At 43.2% G+C, this 21,565-nt stretch overlaps 1 protein-coding gene across 1 annotated transcript in view; it reads left to right on the top strand.

Moving 5' to 3' along the window:
- Positions 1–21,565, top strand: part of SLC9A9 (solute carrier family 9 member A9) — a 1,175,932-nt gene that overhangs the window by 604,119 nt on the left and 550,248 nt on the right. The window contains exons 10-11 of the mRNA XM_073579113.1: positions 2,717–2,830; positions 12,368–12,479. Of these exons, the coding sequence (XP_073435214.1) occupies positions 2,717–2,830; positions 12,368–12,479 (226 nt within the window). The remainder of the gene's footprint in view (positions 1–2,716; positions 2,831–12,367; positions 12,480–21,565) is intronic.

Raw genomic sequence — 21,565 nt, 5'->3', positions numbered from 1 at the left:
CTTTTTTGTTAATTATATAATTCCACATGTGTTAATTCATAGTTTTGATGCCTTCAGAGTGAATCTACAATTTTCATAGTCATGAAAATAAAGAAAACTCTTTGAATGAGAAGGTGTGTCCAAACTTTTGGTCTGTACACTATATATATATATATATATAGTGTGTATTTTTTGTACTTTAATTTGTCCAAACAAACATATTTTTGTTTTGTTTCTGGGGTTATGTTATCATACCGAAGTATAACCAATATAATTTAATTTTTATTCATTTTTATCCAAAGCAAATAAGACTGAAACTGGAAAAAAAATCGCTTAACTTATCTTATCTGTTTAATCAAAAAAAGTATTCCAAAATATTTTTACTATATCTTTTAACGGCCCCTGTTTGTTGTCTCCCATTCTTAACTCATAAATGGGTTCTGTAAGCTAGTATAGTGCCAAAAGTTGTTAGTTAGCTACATGGAACATTGGCAGTTTGGATCCAAATAGAAAGGTTGTTGATGGGGATGAGTTAGTAATATGGGGCAGATGTGGTTGAAGATGACAGTTTCTTCTCTTGCTCCATTTAGATGTTTGTGGTCCTTGTAGAAGTGATTTATTGCAGCATACTGTCATGCCAAATTTGTGCTTACATTGCTTTGTCTATTCACTTGACACATACATTTAGCTGTGGCCAGCATCTCCTGTGACTGTAAACATACCTCTTTACCAGCAGCCAGTGCGCAAGAGGAAAATATGTGACATAAGATGTACATTTCAATACATTCTTTACAGGGGTCTTTGTGAGCATCCTAAAGCAAGTTGATAAGACCTATTTTAAAAGTAATCTGTTAGTAGGATAAAGACTCCTAAGCCGTCGATATGGATATGTGTCATAAGAATCTGAAAACAATTATACCTTGATATATGCAATCCGATGTCTTATTCCAGAGAAATCCATGTTTTTCTTATTTATAAAGTAGTTGTTCTGCCGGGCTATAGTCCAGATACTTATCTGTATGAAAATCTGCCTCCAGAGCTTATTTTTAATAAAAAGTTGAGCTACCAGTGTGAAATATGTAACTAACACAGAACAGTAGAACTGAACTTTGTCTTCTTACAAACACGTTAACAGCTGCAGCTCTCATAGCTTTTCTGTATTGCAATAATATTGCAACCATGTTTGCCTGTGAGATGGAAGCTGAAGCTGAGAGGAACCTGCAGATGTTTCAGGTATAATCACACCTGTACAGCTCTGCAGTGAGATCAGTAGAGCAGAGAGTGGCCATTACATATCACACTGGTAACTTACACTTTTATTTAAAATAAGCTCTGGAGGCAGATTCTCCTACAGATAAGTGTCCGGCCCATAGTCCTGATCAGCTCATTTACATATAAAAAAAACACAGATATTTGTGGAACGAGAAATCGAATCGCCGATATCAAGGTATTATTTTATTCAGTTTCCTATGTTACGTAACCATATAGATTGTTAGGAGAGTTGATCCTATGGACAAATTCCCTTTAAGGGCTGTACTAATCATACACATTTTTAGATTGGTGTCAGTTTCATAAACTATGTTCATCAATTCATTCCTTTCTCCATGTGTTGGTCAATTGAGAGGTGACCATTGCTTGCTTACCATTTTTCATAACTATTATTCACTTCTGTGGGGATAATTGGGCATCTCAGAACTTCTACTCTTGGAAGAGGTCCCTGCACATTTATATATCATGCATTTTTTATTTTTCTGTGGATATGCCACAAATTTTTTGTAAGGTGAATATCCTGTTAAATCATTTATTTCAACTGCTTAAAATCTAACTTATATATTTTCTTTAGCTAATGCTATTTTCAAGGATATCATGTACCTAGTTTGGTATGTATATAAGAATGTGTATCTATACATATTGTTTGTGGTATTGCCTTGCTTGCCTCCATTTCATCACAACTTACAAGAACAAGATGTAGACCCGTATTCGTTAAGACAGGCATTCACAAGGGGCAAATAGGAATAAGATGCGCCAAATTCAATAAAAGATACACGCCACTTAATGAATTTGGCGCATGAAATCAGTGATGTGCGCCTCTCCAGAATTGTCACTCCAGTCAAGGACTGATGTAGTTTTTCTGGCATAATAAATGCTACCATGTTTGATGAATTGATTGAGTGGGAGTATCCAGGCTCCTTTCCAGCTTCACCCATTTTTAGTGGCGCTAAATGAAACTGGTGTGAAAACACCAAAAGTAGCAACATTTTCTGCACAACGCAAAGTTGTGCAAAATCTGTAAGAGTTTTACGCCAGAAATACTGATGAATCTGGGCCAATACGGTATTGAAATCTGTGTTACGCCTGGTCTTATAAGTGGAAAAATATCAGTATTCATCCTTATTTCACCCATCTTTATAATCTGGCTGGTGACTCAGACTGTAATCACGGAAGATAGTAGCTTGGCCGTAGGCTGATTATAGTGTCTACTGCTTGGCACCAGCTGATCCTTGGTCTCTACCTACCTGAAAGTATGATGTAATAAATCCCAGAAAGCTGATGCTGCCTCTAATGAGTAACTATAATGAGAAGCTCAAGCTTTATTGGATTATCTCCACAACTGTGCTTCCAGCCATCCGGTCATACATGTGTGCGCATGGTCAACAATGTAAACTCGTCTGCATGTTCATAGACTGGTAAATGTAACACCTCTCATTCTGTTCTTTCTGTTTTCCACCACTTTCAGCTTTTCGAATTCATGAACTTCCTGGCGGAGAACTTTATCTTCTGTTATATGGGGCTGGCATTATTTACTTTCCAGAACCACATCTTTAATGCTCTCTTTATATGTGGAGCCATTGTATCCTTTTTTTTTAATCCAAAATCCAAACAAATTGTCGAGTTAAATTTTGCTCTCCGGGAAAGTCAAGTCTGGAGATTAGAATCAGAGAAAAGAATCCAAGTTTCGATGTTAATTCAAAGCACATTTTTATTGAAATGTAATTAAATCTGTGTGGTTTTCCTTTCAGATGATTCCAGGGCCGCAGCAGGTCTGATATTACGTGCTTGTTCCTTGATTATAAAGTAACCACATGTGTATGGAATTAAACAGAGATTAAGTCATTAATGCTTTATGATGAAGGGAAGTATTTTAACTTTGTAGAAATGTGAAAATGGTCTCCATTACTAATATGGCAATATTACTGCTAGCAATAGATTATCTTCTAAACATGTTGTTACTTTGAGATCCTCATTATGAGAATGCATGAGAAGTCATAGGGTAGTTTCAGGTGGCCGTATTGCCCCTGTGGGGTATCGTACATTACGTTGATCCACGACAGGACAATCACTTATAAATGGTCCCAGAGTGCTACAAAAAATGTATCCTTCTCTCCTAGACCACCACCACCTCCAAAAACGGCCCTGATGGGGAAATCTGAATTCTGCAGCTTGTCAGCAGACACTGATTGACTGCAGCAGTCGCATGACGTTTTTATGTTGAGAGACTGACGTTGATCTAGGAGGAACTGTCATTTTTTTTTCATTTTATTAAACACTCCGAGGCCATTCATAAAGGGTTTTCCAATAGTGGACCAGTCCTTTAAAGACAGGATTCTGGAGCATTAGGGCTCATGCAGACGGTCATATTTTCGGTGCGAGTGCGATTTGACACAACATTGGATTGCACGCTGATCAAATCTTATTCTATATAGAAGAAAGAATGTTCAGCTCATCCCGTTATGTCCTGGTTCCTTGTCTGGTCATCGGCGCATGGAGCCGCCCTGGTCCCGGCGGTAAGGAAATCCAATGTGCAAGAAGAGTTGTATCCAGTGACCACAGGAGATATGATTCTTAAAACTTGACGTTTATTTAGCCATCTGTTGTGAGTTCATTTTCCCCTTCGTCACTGAGGTCTGGTGAACTCCCTATTCTGGTAAAGGAAGGTAATGAGCCTGATTATCAGGCACCTGAGCCTGATGAGGATGACTGGCTGAGTGGAGTCACGGACTGGATATAAGGCTGCCGACGCTCTTCTGCCCTGCAGGTGATTTCTCTGTGGACTTCTAGGACACCAGTCTGATTCCTGCTCCTCTAAAGCTAAGTTTTCTGCTTTGCCTGTTAGCAATTGTGTTTTGTTTTTGTTTTCCTTGCATTTCTGGATTCTGCCTTTCCCTGCTGTGGTGATCTGAATCTCCTTTTGCCGGTTGCTCTGTCTTCAGAATATTCCTGAGTACTGACATAGCTTTTTTGAAGCCTAGCGTCTTCAGGGCCTTTTTCACGGTCAGTCTGTTGGCTCTTATTTTCATAGGGTTTTCACGGATTGCAGACAGCAGCCTTCCTGTCCTTTCCTATCTAGTTAGCTTGGGCCCCGTCTTTGCTCAGTCTATCTTTCTGTCTGTTTTAGTGTTTTCATCTTGCTTCACCGTCATTATATGTTGGGGGCTGCCTATTGCTTTGGGGTCTGCTCTGGGGCAGTTTAGATTTCCCCTTTCTTTAGGCCTATTTAATTCTCCGGCTGTGATCGAGGGGTCTAGGGCATCGTAGGAACCCCCCACGGCTACTGTTAGTTGTTGTGGATAGGATCAGGGGTGTGCAATCCGATAGCTGCCAACCTCTCTGGTTTTCTGGACTTAGCTAGCATTTCTGTTTTTGCCTCCTACGGTGACTCAATCATAACAGAATCACCCGCCATACCGCAGATCCTAGGGTGCTCAATAGCAGGAAAGAATTGTGTTAAAAAAAAAAAAAGGTGTGTGTATATTCTTTCCTCTATATCTCTGAGGCCGTAGGGGGAATTTTTTTTTCTCTCAATGGAGATAAAGCAATTGTCTGATCATGTGGAGCAGCTCGCTGCGGAAGTGCGGGGAATTTCCGCCTACCTTGCTCGTTCGCATGCTACTGAACCAAAGATTCCTACACCTGATGTATTTTTTGGGGATCAATCTAAATTTTTGAGTTTCAAAAATAATTGTAAATTATTTTTTGCCTTGAAGCCTAACTCGTCAGGGAGCTCCGCGCAGCAGGTTAAAATTGTCATCTCTTTGCTGCGTGGCGATCCCCAGGATTGGGCGTTTTCTTTGAAACCAGATGATCCTATTCTGACTAATGTGAACGCATTCTTTCAAGCTTTGGGGTTGTTGTATGACGAACCTAATGCTATTGATCAGGCTGAAAAGACCCTGTTGGCATTGAACCAGGGTCGAGATTCTGCAGAGTTGTAATGTCAAAAGTTCCGAAAGTGGGCGGTCCTTACTACCTGGAATGATAATGCCTTGGCTGCTCTCTTTCGGAAGGGTTTGTCAGAAGCCGTAAAAGATACTATGGTGGGACTTCCTGTTCCCTCTGGTCTGGACGATTCTATGTCATTAGCCATTCAGGTTGATCGGCGTTTACGTGAACGCAGGATTGCACGAGAGGTGTTGCCACTGGTTGAACAGACGTCTGAACCTATGCAATGCGATAGAGTTTTGTCTAAGGCGCAACGTCAGGAGTTCAGAAGGCGTAATAAGCTGTGTTTTTTCTGTGGAGATGCCTCGCATATTATTTCTGTTTGTCCTAAACGAGAGAAACGCTTTGCACACACGTTTTCTGTTGGTGGTGTTCAACCTAAGTTTCTTCTGGCAATTACTCTGATCTGCTCCCTGTCCACATTTTCCGCCAAGGCTTTTGTGGATTCGGGAGCAGCGCTAAACCTAATGGACTTAGATTTTGCTAAACGTTGTGGATTTCCGATGACACCTCTGCAGACGCCTATCCCTTTGAGGGGGAATGATGCTACTCCTTTGGCTAAAAATAAACCTCAGTTTTGGACCCAGGTGGTCATGCGGGTCACCCCAGACCATCAAGAAAATTGCAGATTTTTGGTGTTGCATGGTCTGCATGATGCCGTTGTTCTGGAGTTTCCCTGGTTGCAAATTCATAATCCAGTCTTGGATTGGAAATCTGTGTCTGTGGTGAGTTGGGGTTGTCTGTGTGCCTTTAGTGAGGCTCTGGTTTTTTCCACCTCTCCTCAGTCGCATGATGTTCCTGACTATTTGGCGGACTTTTATGATGTATTTAGTGAGAATGAGTCTGCGTCTCTGCCTCCTCATAGGAGTTATGACTGCAATTGAACTAAGCCCGGGGTGTAAATTTCCCAAGGGTCGGCTCTTCAATTTATCTGTACCCGAGCACGAGGCTATGCGGTCCTATATTAAGGAGGCGTTGGAGAAGGGTCATATTAGACCATCCTCTTCACCCTTAGGTGCCGGGTTTTTTTTTGTGGCCAAAAAGGATGGTTCTTTAAGGCCTTGTATTGATTATCGTGCCCTCAATAAAATTACTATTAAATATCAGTATCCGTTACCCCTGATTTCGGATCTATTCTCTAGAGTTAGAGGTGCTTGCTAGTTTACCAAGCTTGACCTCAGGGGGGCGTATAATCTTATCCGCATTAAGCAGGGGGATGAATGGAAGACGGCGTTTAATACTCCGGAGGCACATTTTGAGTACCTGGTGATGCCTTTTGGGCTTACTAATGCCCCTTCTGTCGTCCAGTGCTTCATGAACGATATTTTCCGAGACTTTGTCGATAAATTTTTGATTATCTATCTGGATGATATTTTGATCTTCTCCAAGGATTGGGATTCTCATGTGGAACATATTCGGACTGTGTTCCGGATCTTGAGGGAGAATTCCCTGTATGTCAAAGGATCGAAATGCCTTTTTGGAGTACAGAGGATTTTATTTTTGGGATTTATTTTGTCTCCGTCAACTATTGAAATGGACCCGGCCAAGGTACAGGCCATTTATGATTGGGTTCAGCCCACTTCTTTGAAGGCCCTCCAGAAGTTTTTGGGTTTTGCTAATTTTTATCAGAAATTTATAGCAAAATTTTCTAGTATTGCCAAGCCATTGACTGATCTGACTAAGAAGGGTGCTGATGTGTTGAATTGGTCTCCGGAGGCTGTTGCTTCCTTTCTGGAGCTGAAGCGAAGATTTACCTCCGCCCCGGTTTTGCGGCAACCTGATGTCTCACTCCCGCTCCAGGTAGAGGTGGATGCTTCTGAGATTGGTGCAGGAGCTGTTTTGTCTCAAAAGGATCCTGTAACATCTAAAATGAATCCCTGTGCTTTCTTTTCCCGAAAGTTCTCTCTATCTGAACGTACCTATGATGTGGGGAATCGGGAACTGTTGGCCATGAAATGGGCATTTGAGGAGTGGAGACATTGGTTGGAGGGAGCTAAACATCAAGTTGTGGTCCTCACTGACCACAAGAATTTGATTTACCTAGAGTCGGCTAAACGCTTGAACCCTAGACTGGCTAGGTGGGCCTTGTTTTTTACACGTTTTGATTTTGTGGTCTCTTTTCTTCCTGGAACTAAGAATGTCAAGGCAGACGCCCTCTCTAGGAGTTTCTTTGCTGATTCTCCTGTGGTGACCAAGCCTGCTACCATCTTAGGCGAAGGGCTAGTTCTTTCTGCCATCTCGCCCGATTTGAGACTTGCTCTGCAAGAGTTCCAGGAGGACAAACCTGAGCGTTGTCCCAGTGGAAAGTTGTATGTTCCTGGCCAGTGGAAGAAGAGAGTGATGTCTGAAGTTCATTGCTCTGCATTGGCTGGTCATCCAGGTATTTTTGGTACTAGAGATCTGGTGAGTCGCTCTTTTTGGTGGCCCACCTTGTCTCATGATGTCAGGAATTTTGTGCAGTCCTGTGGGACTAGCTCCCGGTCTAAATCTTGTTCTCGCTCTAGTGGGTTGTTGATGCCTTTGCCGGTCCCCAGGAGGCCATGGACCCATATTTCAATGGATTTCATCTCTGATATGCCGGTCTCTCAAAGAACGACTGTTATTTGGGTGATTTGTGATAGGTTCTCTAAGATGGTTCATCTTGTACCACTCCCTAAGTTGCCATCTTCCTCTGAGTTGGTGCCCCTGTTTTTGCAACAGGTGGTTCGCTTACACGGGATTCCTGAGAACATTGTATCTGACAGAGGAGTTCAGTTTGTGTCTAGATTTTGGAGGACTTTCTGTTCCAAGCTGGGAATTCAGTTGTCCTTCTCCTCTGCTTTTCACCCTCAGACCAATGGGCAGACAGAGAGAACAAACCAGACCTTGGAGTCGTATTTGAGATGTTTTATTTCCGCTGATCAGGATGATTGGGTTTCATTTTTGCCCTTGGCCGAATTTGCTTTAAATAATAGAGCTAGTTCTGCCACTTTGATGTCACCTTTTTTTTGTAACTTTGGTTTTCATCCTCGATTTTCTTCAGGGCAGGTGGAGCCTTCTGCCTGCCCAGGTGTTGACACTGTGGTGGAGAGAATGCACCAGATCTGGGACCAAGTGGTGGATAAGTTATCTCTCTCCCAGGAAAAGGCCCAGCGGTTTTCCAATCGACATAGGACCATTGGTCCCCAGTTTAAGATTGGTGATATGGTGTGGTTATCATCAAAAAATATTGCTATGAAGGTAGCTTCTCCTAAGTTTAAGCCTAGATTTATTGGACCTTACAAGATTTTGGAGATTATTAATCCGGTCTCTTTTCATTTGGCGCTTCCTGTCACATTTAAAATCCATAATGTGTTCCATAAGTCCTTGTTGAAGAGGTTTGTTGAACCAGTTGTTCCTGGGGTGGCACCTCCAGACCCTGTATTGGTTGAAGGTAACATGGAATATGAGGTAGAGAAAATACTGGATTCCCGTCTGGCTAGACGGAGACTCCAGTATTTGGTTAAGTGGAAGGGTTATGGTCAGGAGGATAATTCCTGGGTCTCTGCCTCTGATATTCATGCCAAAAGATTGGTGCGTGCCTTTCATCGGGCTCACCCTGATCGCCCTTGTGGCGTGGTTGAGGGTTCGGTGACCCCTCCTCAAGGGGGAGGTACTGTTGTGAGTTCATTTTCCCCTTCGTCACTGAGGTCTGGTGAACTCCCTATCCTGGTAAAGGAAGGTAATGAGCCTGATTATCAGGCACCTGAGCCTGATGAGGATGACTGGCTGAGTGGAGTCACGGACTGGATATAAGGCTGCCAAGGCCATTCTTCCCCTGCGGGTGATTTCTCTGTGGACTTCTAGGACACCAGTCTGATTCCTGCTCCTCTAAAGCTAAGTTTTCTGCTTTGCCTGTTAGCAATTGTGTTTTGTTTTTGTTTTCCTTGCTGTTCTGGATTCTGCCTTTCCCTGCTGGGGTGAGCTGAATCTCCTTTTGCCGGTTGCTCTGTCTTCAGAATATTCCTGAGAACTGACATAGCTTTTTTGAAGCCTAGCGTCTTCAGGGCCTTTTTCACTGTCAGTCTGTTGGCTCTTATTTTCATAGGGTTTTTCACGGATTGCAGACTGCAGCCTTCCTGTCCTTTTCTATCTAGCTAGATTGGGCCCAGTCTTTGCTCAGTCTATCTTTCTGTCTGTGTTAGTGTTTTCATCTTGCTTCACCGTCATTATATGTTGTGGGCTGCCTATTGCTTTGGGGTCTGCTCTGGGGCAGTTTAGATTTCCCCTTTCTTTCTTTAGGCCTATTTAATTCTCCGGCTGTGATCGAGGGGTCTAGGGCATCGTAGGAACCCCCCACGGCTACTGTTAGTTGTTGTGGATAGGATCAGGGGTCTGCAATCCGATAGCTGCCAACCTCTCTGGTTTTCTGGACTTAGCTAGCATTTCTGTTTTTGCCTCCTACGGTGACTCAATCATAACAGCCATCATATTAAAAAGCACAGATATGCAGAAAAGAGCAATCCCAGTGCAGGGAATGAAAACCACATGTTTCAACCTACACGGTCATATTACATTTTGTAATTGTATTAGTCCCCAAAAGGACACAAGTACAGTCATATGTAAAAGTTTGGGCACCCCTATTAATGTTAACCTTTTTTCTTTATAACAATTTTGGTATTTGCAACAGCTATTTCAGTTTCATATATCTAATAACTGATGGACTCAGTTATATTTCTGGATTCAAATGAGGTTTATTGTACTAACAGAAAATGTGCAATCTGCATTTAAACAAAATTTGACTGGTGCAAAAGTATGGGCATCTCAACATAAAAGTGACATTAATATTTCGTAGATCCTCCTTTTGCAAAAATAACAGCCTCTAGTCGCTTCCTGTAGCTATTAATGAGTTCCTGGATCCTGGATGGAGGTATTTGTGACCATTCCTGTTTACAAAACAATTCCAGTTCAGTTAAGTTTGATGGTCGCCGAGCATGGACAGCCCGCTTCAAATCATCCCACAGATGTTCAATGATATTCAGGTCTGGGGACTGGGATGGCCATTCCAGAACATTGTAATTGTTCCTCTGCATGAATGCCTGAGTAGATTTTGAGCGGTGTTTTGGATCATTATCTTGCTGAAATATCCATCCCCTGCGTAACTTCAACTTCATCACTGATTCTTGCACATTGTCAAGAATCTGCTGATACTGAGTTGAATCCATGCGACCCTCAACTTTAACAAGATTCCCGGTGCCGGCATTAGCCACACAGCCCCAAAGCATGATGGAACCTCCACCAAATTTTACTGTGGGTAGCAAGTGTTTTTCTTGGAATGCTGTGTTTTTTAGCCTCCATGCATAACGCCTTTTTGTATGACCAAACAGCTCAATCTTTGTTTCATCAGTCCACAGGACCTTCTTCCAAAATGTAACTGGCTTGTCCAAATGTGCTTTTGCATACCTCAAGAGACTCTGTTTGTGGCATGCTTGCAGAAACGGCTTCTTTCGCATCACTCTCCCATACAGCTTCTCCTTGTGCAAAGTGCGCTGTATTGTTCACCGATGCACAGTGACACCATCTGCAGCAAGATGATGCTGCAGGTCTTTGGAGGTGGTCTGTGGATTGTCCTTAACTGTTCTCACCATTCTTCTTCTCTGCCTTTCTGATATTTTTCTTGGCCTGCCACTTCTGGGCTTAACAAGAACTGTACCTGTGTTCTTCCATTTCCCTACTATGTTCCTCACAGTGGAAACTGACAGGTTAAATCTCTGAGACAACTTTTTGTATCCTTCCCCTGAAAAGCTATGTTGAATAATCTTTGTTTTCAGATCATTTGAGAGTTGTTTTGAGGAGCCCACTCTTCATAGGAGAATCAAATAGGAGAACTACTTGCAAGTAGCCACCTTAAATACCTTTTCTCATGATTTGAAACACCTGGCTATGAAGTTCAAAGCTCAATGAGGTTACAAAGCCAATTTAGTGCTTCAGGAAGTCAGTACAAAGTAGTTAGGAGTGTTCAAATCAAGAAAATGATAAGGGTGCTTATACTTTTGCACCGGTCAAGTTTTGTTTAAATGCAGATTGCACATTTTCTGTTAGTACAATAAACCTCATTTGAATCCAGAAATATAACTGAGTCCATCAGTTATTAGATATATGAAACTAAAATAGCTGTTGCAAAAACCAAAATTGTTATAAAGAAAAAAGGTCAACATTAATAGGGGTGCCCAAACTTTAACATATGACTGTATGTGATCCTACGATGTTCATTTGTAGTGCAGTGCATTACTTATACTGTTAGTGTAAGATGGAGAAGTAGAATATCAGACTTGGCGTATGGTGGCATCTTATAGGCTGTAGTGTATGGCAGACCCACAGGCCACTCTCACTACTATAGCAACCCTCTGAGCTCTCTCTTATTATGCTATGGTGGATGCCGATGGGCTGACAGAGGAAGCACTCTCCCTCTGTCAAGCTCTTCATATCCGTTATGGAGTACAAAGTGACATGCTCGACGGATATTTTTCTCAAATAGCGCTAAGGAGTTAAAGAGATTGGCTAAATATCAAGTTTTTCTGGCATTTTTCCATGGAAGAAAATATGCATATTAGTTCTCTCACTGATGAGAAGCAAACAGGCTGTCTGTAAATCAGTGTTTGGCTTGGTATGGTTTGCAAAGTTTGCTAAAGGGCTAGATGTTACTCTATAGGAAACCCTCCTCTTTTAGGTGCTACTTGATGGATAATTTGTTTTGTTCTGTGAAAGAGTTAATTTGCGCACTATAAAGTAAAAAAGTGCATAACCCTCCTGTATGAGTGCACTGTTCTTTCAGAAGTATTTTTGCTCCATATTATGGCCAAGTGTCCCAGCCTGAGCACAGGCTTAATGTTTCAGTCTGACAGTGTCATAGGATTGTGTAAGTTTAGATAATTAAACCCACAGTCAGACCACGACACTCGGTCATAATATAGAATAAAAACGCCCCCTTTATATCCTCATGTGAAACCAGCCTAAATTTGTAAAATTCTTTTTCAAAATAATAATTAAATCAAACACTGATTGTTTTTTGGAGCAGCATGTTTTATACTGTGTAATACCAGATATGAAGCTTGTAACTGGCTGTCATTATAAAGATTGTTGTATTTGTAATGTTGGAAATGAAATACTCAAGGTCACATGTATTTTTTCCTTAATGAAACATATACAGGTATCAATATTTGTTGCAAGAGCTTGTAACATATATCCACTTACATTTTTCTTGAATTTGGGTCGTAAAAGAAGAATTCCCTGGAATTTTCAACACATGATGATGTTTTCAGGTACGTGGATATTAGTCTGAAGCCAGGCTCTGATGAGCTTACAAAAAAATTGTCTATTTTTTATCATGTGTGGTAGTACATCTGTATGTCATTCATGTGTCTGTTTTTCACATCTGTATGTCATCCATGTGTCTGTTTTCACATCTGTGTGTCATCCATGTCTGTTTTTCATATCTGTGTGTCATCCATATGTCTGTTTCTCTCGTTTTTGTGTCATCTATATGTTCATTTTTCACGTCTGTATGTCAGCCATGTGTCTGTTTCTCACTTCTGTGTGTCACTTATATGTCTGTTTTTCACGTTTGTGTGTAATCCATATGTCTTTTTCACGTCTGTATGTCATCCGTGTGTCTGTTTCTCTCATCTTTGTGTCATCTATATGTCCATCTGTAGGATCTCATTGCCTCTTTCCTCTCTGGAAAGTCTACCACCTTGAGACAGGTTTTGGAACCTCGTTCCTGGTCCCTACTATATTCTTTCGAAATATCCTTTTCTGATCTTATCATTATATGCATATAAAAATCCTTGTCAATCAATACACAGAAAATTGCAGTTCCTTAAAACACAGAAAAGTATAATTTGACAATGGATGTGTAATCGTTGTATCCTATGTACGGTAATATGAAAAAAATCCTTTTTTTAAATGACATGATTTTCGTTCGATACGTAAATATGTATGTATTGTCACTACTCATTATTATTGTTTTTTCCATGTATTCTGTGCAGTTCAGATGAAGGTCTGTTTGGACTGAAATGTTAACAACTATTTGGATTGCCAATAAAATTTTGTTCAATTTATTGCAATTTTGAGTGCCAAACTCTATCAGAGTTTGGGCTAAGTGTCCTTTGAGTGTGATCCGATTCTGTCGCATGAGAGAATCAGAGGATAGGTGAGGAAAAGATGGAGAACTTAATTTGTCCATCTTCTCCTGTGTCTGTGTCCGCGTAAATCAGACTGCACTCGAATGAGATCCTAGCGCAGTGGGATGCTTTACACACACCCGTAGACTTGTATGGGTGCACATGGTCCGATTATTGCATGCACTGCCCCATAATATAACAGTGCGCCGAGTGCCATCTGATAAAACATCATAGAGCACTTGGACGTGTTATCCGCTCATGTGAGCGAGCTTTAAATAGATCTGTAAAGGCCAGCACAACTTACACATGGAGAGAACAAGGCATTTGAAGAAGCACATAGCTCCAGACAGAGTAGAGAGTGGTGATTAGAGGGCTTGTCCAGTCTAAATTGATAAGTCTGCAGTCACTCTGCATATTCCCGGGGACCACAGTACTTGGGCAGTCCATTAATTTCTTTTAGCTTTGTGACCCTGGCACGCATTGTTCACTACAGAACGCTGAGGCGCGTGCAATCAAAGGTTATGTTCTAACACCAGTGCCAGCATCAGGACATACTTTGTGGGTGGAGTTAGCAATGTGCGGCCCTCCAAGGATGGTATACATATCCAAATAACCCTTGGCAGAAAAAAAATTCCCCACCCCTGGCATAGAATGAAATAACTGATCCTCACTCCAGTCACACTCTGTGACTGACGACTTTTGATTCCCCCCAGTGCACACACTGTGTACTGCGAGGATTCGCCGATTTCTGAGTATATTCTGTGCATGCAGTGGGGGGATTCATACGTCTGTAGTCACACAGTGTGACTGCAGACTTACCAATTTAGACTGGACAACCCCTTTTAAGGGCTCTTACAAATGGTCCGAGTGCGAGCTGACAAAACATTCTATGGGGTCGTGCACATGTTCAGTTTTTTCCTAAGAGTCTGTCTGAGGAGAAAGTCACAGGGTGCACCATTTGTATCTGATATTCAGATCGTTTTTGGCCATGCAAGTCAATGAGTTTGTGTGGGAAAAATTGGACTCTACTCGGCTGACATGTGAGTGCAGTCTGATTTTCATGCACTAACCGAATAGTGAAAATATTTTTTTACATCTTCTCCTCATCCAAGAAAAATCTGGCACTGTGATCAAACTTTGACCACAGTTTGATCAGAGTGTGAGTAGCATTATTGGCCCGATTCTCTCAGATGAGAGAAAATACGGTGGTGTGACCCTAGCCTACAGCTGCTGGTCTGGTGATGTTGCAAGAGAGGAAGTGGGAGATGAGCAGAAACTGCTGTCTAGAGATCAGTGGGTTGGAGAGAGGTGGCTAGTATGTTAAGAGTTAATCATTCTATTGGAATGTAGCTACTGCACACATGGAAATGAGTTCTGCACCATAAAAGTCAAAATCTCTCACTGCAGGAGAATGACAGAAGGTAGAAAAAGCAAGTCAATTGCAAACTCACTTATTTTCATGCTACATAACTGATAATAAAATTATTATTTAATAATTATTAAAGATGTTCTCTTGCCCCTTTACTGTCACTTTACTGTATGACTCTTTCACTAGGGATGTAGGTGTCAATAATTAAATTTTGTTTTCACTCATAAAGTTACAAGCGATACTGTAATAGAAAGCTGCAATTTTATTTCTGTAATTTCTGACTTTTTTAATTCTGTAATAGTTAATATTTGTGGTATTAATACTTTGCAATAATTTCAATACATGGCCAATCTGTACAAAGACATAGTAAATACATACAACAGTGGAAAAATATAAGCATGATAAATAAGGGAGATACAGAATACATATTAGTATATTGCAAACTTAGTCACTAAGCAAAGAAAATTTGGAAAATAAACAGTGACAATCCTTTCAGAAGAGAAATATCAAGGAAAGTGTTATGGTCCTAGAACAGGGGTGGGAAACCTCAGTCCTCCAGGCCGTATACGGCTCTCAATGACCTTTTATCCAGCCCTGGGCAAATTCCCGGGGACCACAGTACTTGGGCAGGCCATTAATTTCTTTTTAGCTTTGTGACCCTGGGCAATCAAAGGTTATGTCCTAACACCAGTGCCAGCATCTGGTCGTACTTTGTGGGTGGAGTTAGCAATGTGCGGCCCTCGAAGGATGGTATAAATATCCAAATAACCCTTGGCAGAAAAAAAATTTCCCACCCCTGGCATAGAATGAAATAACTGATCCTCATCTTAAGAACAAGAAGTTGAAAAGGGGCAAACTGGGGAAAAAGAAAGACATGGAGATTTGGTTAACCTTGTTTATCCAATGGTAAAAGTGGTATAAAACAACAGGCAGCGGCTAAAAGAGTAGATAAGAGGTTAGTAGACAAGAGGGTAGATTGGTAACTCAGGATGTTAGATGGAAATAACAATAGGAAGCCTATTACAAGCCGACAAGGGAGTGAGAACTTACCAATTGAGTTTAGTGTATTGTAAACCTCTTTCCAGAAGGTTTGAATACAAGAGCGTTCTCACCAGATATGTAGGAAGGTACCTCTGAAAGTCTGATTCTACATCTTCAGTAGAATCACTATTAGAGGGATGCAAAAGTTTTAATTTGGTAGGAGTTACAAAACAACTGTACTTGAATGTATTTTCCCGAAGACGACACATCAGAAAGTGGTTTTAGGAGCACTTAACACCTTAGTAACAAGGCCAAATTTTTCAAATCTGACGTATCACTTTCCAATAACTGTGGAATGTTCAACATATCCCACTGATCTTGAGATTCGTTTTTTCGTGACAGATTATACTTTCTGTTCATGGTAAATTTAGGTCAATATGTGCAGCACACAGCGAGGTTTCTTACTGTAAGAAATGGTATTGCTCTAAAATTGATTGAATCTATAGGTTGATCATGAATTCAGATGTCATATTTAAAAAATATTCAGGATTGAGAGTCCTCAGTAGTTGATACCTTTTAATGGCTAACAGAAAAGATGGTAACACAGTGCAAGCTTTCGAGACTACTCAGGTCTCTTCATCAGGCTAGAGTAATACAAAATCTGAAGTCAAATCAGATTTTGTATTAGTCTAGCCTGATGAAGAGACCTGAGTAGTCTCGAAAGCTTGCAATGTGTTACCATCTTTTCAGTTAGCCATTAAAAGGTATCAACTACTGAGGACTCTCAATCCTGAATATTTTTCTATCTACTGGCTTTCCCGATGTCATATTTAGTGATTTCATGCGCTCGACATGTTGTTGCAGCCTGTTGACATTCCTCATCCATATGTTATATTCTTTATTCTATTGCCTCGCCACTGCCTTCCCATAATGTTCTATTCACTTCCACTTGAAAGACTTGTAAAATATAAATGATAATGTCAAGAATGGAGTAGTTCCTTCTGAAAGCTCAGGCCCAGCCAATACATTACTTCTGCATCTTAATGTTGTAGCTAATTACAATTTGCAAGATGTCTGTAATGGAGACAGGCAATTAGGTAAGTGAAATATTTGTGGCAGACACAATTGTGATTTACTACACAGTGACGCAGATTTCTGGAAGATTTTTAGTTTAGCTGAAGAGCACAATACTGTAACAAAGGTATTAAGGATCACAGCGCTTTTTCCACTTTATCCTATGAAATGAAGTAAAGGGTTGGCACAAGTCTTCCAATTAATGCAAGAAGTTATGTCTTCACTTAACACCCTGCTCTGTACGGGAAATCACTGTACCAAAATCTGTTCTGCTGCCAGTGCAGATTCCAAGTCATGCAAGTTATCAGATGGTAAATAGGGTTGTATTGAGCGCAGTCAGACGGGCGTCTAAATTCAGACAAGATCAGAACTCAGACTTCATCTACTTTTGTGCTGCTGTTACACTTTGATCGGGAGACCCGCTGGCCAGTACAATCAATGCGTTTTGATCTTGGCCCGATTTATACGGTCGAGTGACTGCGCCTTTAGATTGAAAAGTTCTTTATTGAATTTGGGTTGTAAAACCTCACAAATTCCTGTAGTCGCCCATGTAAGTACTGTGATAAAACACTCCGGGATCGGCTTTGCCGGGGTCAAAGGTCACGTGCGTACAGCATGAAACTCAGGCGCAGAGCTGGGATGCGGGTGTAACTGACCCTGGGTCAGGTTTATTAACGGTGAAAGCAATGCAAAAGGAAATAAAACATAAAACAAATCCTTGCCTGTCCGGCACTAACTAAACAATGGACAACCTAACTACCAACTGGCGGGCTTCTCCTGTCCAGCCAAACCACAGTTGCAGTGGGCACTGCGTCCACTCACGTGTGTCTCTCACACAGACAGGCTCTCTGTGTTCCCAGGCTGAGACACTCACACAACCACCTGGCATCCTTTTATATCCACCTCCCATTATTCATTAGCAAGCAGGTGCGATACTGACCAGACTAGGCCACATAGGAAAGGAATCTGGGCGAGATATACCTGCCCTCATCCACTATTCCCACATGATTCTCAAATATCCCACCCCTCTGCTCAGACCACTCCGGTCGAGCAATGACACCCGCCAAACAGTGCACTCGGGACAGGTCATCTGCATTCCCCATCTGTACCCCTGGGTGGTGCTCCACCGTAAAAGTGTAGGCCTGCAGGGCAAGGAACCACCGGGTCACCCGGCTATTCCGTTCCTTGTTCAAGTGCATCCACTTGAGAGGGGCATGGTCCGTGATCAGCCTGAACTTTCGGCCCACCAGGTAATATTTGAGGGCCTCTAGAGCCCACTTAATGGCGAGGCACTCTTTTTATACGACTGCATACCTTTGCTCGTGTTTATTCAGCTTCCTGCTGAGATAGAGGACTGGGTGTTCCACTCCGTCCCTCACTTGTGAGAGTACTGCCCCGATACCGGTATCAGAGGCATCCGTTTGTACCACAAACTCGCTGCGGAAGTCCGGAGTCACCAGTACAGGCTGAGAGCAAAGCGCCCGTTTTAGGCTATGGAAGGCTTCTTCAGCCGCTAAACTCCATTTAATCATGACGGAGTCTTTCCCTTTTGTAAGATCCGTCAGGGGGGTAGCGATGGCTGCAAAATTGGGTATGAACCGGCGATAATAGCCGGCGATCCCCAGGAAGGCTTGCACCTGCTTCTTGTTGACAGGTTGTGGCCAGTCCTGAACCGCCTGAATCTTATTGACCTGGGGTTTAACAACACCCCTCCCAATTACATACCCCAAATACCGGGCTTCTTCTAGCCCGATGTGACATTTCTTGGGGTTCGCGGTTAGACCTGCCTCCCACAGGTCGTCAATCACAGCTTGTACTTTCTGGAGATGAGTCTCCCAGTCCAAGCTGTAAATGACAATGTCGTCCAAATAGGCCGAAGCGTACTGCCTATGTGGCCTCAGGACTCGATCCATCAGTCTCTGGAAGGTCGCTGGTGCTCCATGCAGTCCAAACGGCATATACACATACTGAAATAGACCCTCTGGGGTAGCAAATGGTACGGTATGCGAGCAGTCGGGACGGGCCACCTCCGCTGACAAGGCAGACCGATCTTTCCAGGGTTTTATCAGATTTACATGATAAATCTGTTCAGGTTTCCATTTACCTGCCTGGTATACTTTGTAGTTTACTTCACCAACTCTTTCCTTAATCTCAAAGGGGCCCTGCCACTTTGCCAGGAACTTACTGTCCACCGTGGGGACCAGGATCAACACCCTATCTCCGGGTGCAAACGTACGGATCTTGGCGCCCCTATCATAGATTCTTTTTTGGGCTCCTTGAGCCTGTATCATGTGTTCTTTGATGATAGGCATAACAGCCGCAATACGGTCCTGCATTTGTGTGACGTGATCTATCACTGTTTTAAATGGTGTGACCTGACCCTCCCAGGTTTCTTTTGCAACGTCTAACAGTCCGCGAGGACGTCGGGCGTACAATAACTCGAAAGGCGAGAATCCCGTGGAAGACTGGGGTACTTCCCTGATGGCAAAAAGCAAATACGGAATTAAATAGTCCCAGTTCTTCCCATCCTTGTCTATCACCTTTCTCAGCATCTGCTTCAGAGTTTTATTGAACCGTTCGACCAACCCGTCTGTTTGAAGGTGATACACGGATGTGCGTAACGGTTCGATTTGTAACAATCGGCAGAGCTCCTTCATTACCCTGGACATAAAGGGGGTCCCCTGGTCGGTGAGTATCTGTTTTGGTATACCGACCCGACTAAACACATGCACCAGTTCCTTGGCAATCGTCTTGGTGGCCGTGTTACGCAAAGGGATGGCCTCCGGGTAACGAGTGGCATAATCCAAGATGACCAGGATATGTTGGTGTCCACGTGCAGACCGTGGAAGGGGTCCAACTAAATCCATCCCAATCCTCTCAAACGGGATTTCAATAATAGGTAGGGGTACCAAAGGGCTTCAGAACCGGGGCTTAGGTGCAGAGGCTTGGCTGTCAGGACAAGACTCACAATATACACGAATATCGTGATGCATGCCTGGCCAAACAAAACAGTGTAATATCCTTTCGGTGGTTTTCTGGACTCCCAGGTGACCTCCCATCACATGTCCGTGGGCCAGGTCCAGCACCTGCGGCCGGTAGGGTTTTGGCACGACTAATAGTTGCACCGTATCTTCCCCCTTTTTCTCTATTTGATAGAGTAAATCATTCTCCAGAACCATGTAAGGATATGCCAGCCTAGAGCCAGGTTCTACGGGTACCCCATTTATCACTTTTACATTTGTCCTAGCCTGAGAAAGGGTAGGATCCTTTATTTGCTTGCTTTGGAAGTCATCTTTCTGAACTTCTAAATCCGGCAAACGGGGAGGTGGACAGCTGTCGGCCTCCTCCGCTTCCCCGGTCTCCTCCGTATCACCCGCCATGACTGAAAACGGGAACTGCAGGTCATTTCCCGCAGACTCTTCCCCCGAGTCTTCCGGGGAGACCTCTCCCAGGGGTTCGGGACCCACACGCGCCCTGGGAGAAGAATCATGTACACTATTACCTGAGGGCATCAACTGATTCTCCCACAATTGCCAGAAGTGGGGAAAAATCCCGGCCCAGGATAACATCATGCAATAACGCCGGGACGAGTCCCACTTTATGTTGCACAGACCCATAGGAAGTAGTAATGCATATGACCGTGGTGAGGTACGAACAGGTGTCTCCATGCACACACGTTACAGAAAATTTGTCTGATGGTCCAGTCGGGGCTGACACCAGACTGGCCATGACCAGAGTCACCACACTTCCCGAGTCTAACAATGCCACCACATTTTTGCCATCAACAGTTAAATCACACAAGTGTTTTTCCACATCCTTTTGACCGGCATTCACACTCACTACCCGTGCAACCATAGACATGCGGTTTTTAGAGTCTGTGACGTCGCACTGCATGGGTTCAGTAGTGACCGGACAGTTCACAGCAATATGTCCCATCTCTTGGCAGCGGAAACACCTAACGGGCCCCTTGCTTAGACCATAGTTCGTTACTCTCGGCCTCGCAGTGCAGGCAGTCCCATTTTCCTCCCCCACTGTCTTAGGGATTTTTCCATCTCCCCTACTCCCTGGAACAGTCTTACCGGTTCCACGTGGAGATGATGAAGAACGAGGTGGGGTAGCGTCGTCTCGGAGTCCTTCCGCCACGGAGTAACGTTCAACCAGATCCACCAGTTGATCTGCCGTCGTAGGATTTCCATGGCTTACCCACTTCCTCAGGGCTGGCGGTAGAGCTCTCAGGTACTTGTCCATGATGACTCTCTGGATTATCTCTGGCGCTGTCAACACCTCGGGTTGTAGCCACTTCTTCGTCAAGTGGATCAGGTCGAACATCTGTGACCGCGGTGGTTTATCCGGCTGATAAGTCCATTGATGCACTCTCTCTGCATGGACAGCGGTCGTCACTCCCAGCCGGGCCAAGATCTCGGCTTTCAATTTGTCAAAGTTCTGCGCGGCTTCAGTCTTTTGGGCCTCACCGGAAAGAAACGGGGCAATCAGGCCGGCCCATCATGCCTTCGGCCATTTTTCTCGCACCGCCGTCCGTTCAAACGTGGACAGGTATGCCTCGACGTCATCTTCGGTCGTCATCTTCTGCCAGTACCGACTCACGTGAATCACTCTCGACTCTGCTTCCAGGTTAACCTCAGGTAAGCTTGCCAAGCGCTGCGCCACCTGCTGGAGAAGCGAACGATCGGTAGCTGTCATGTCCACCAACTCCTTCAGCTGGGCCATCATCACCTGATTAGCTTCTTGCTGGACGGCGGTGGACTGTACCAGCGCTTTCACCACGTCCTCCATGCTCATG

The sequence above is a fragment of the Dendrobates tinctorius genome, unplaced genomic scaffold, assembly GCF_039654945.1.
Source record: "Dendrobates tinctorius isolate UK_male_01 unplaced genomic scaffold, ASM3965494v1 ptg000060l, whole genome shotgun sequence".
NCBI classification, from domain to species: Eukaryota; Metazoa; Chordata; class Amphibia; order Anura; family Dendrobatidae; genus Dendrobates; species Dendrobates tinctorius.
Note: the sequence above shows the minus strand (reverse complement) of the source record. Positions and strands in the feature narration are given on the sequence as shown.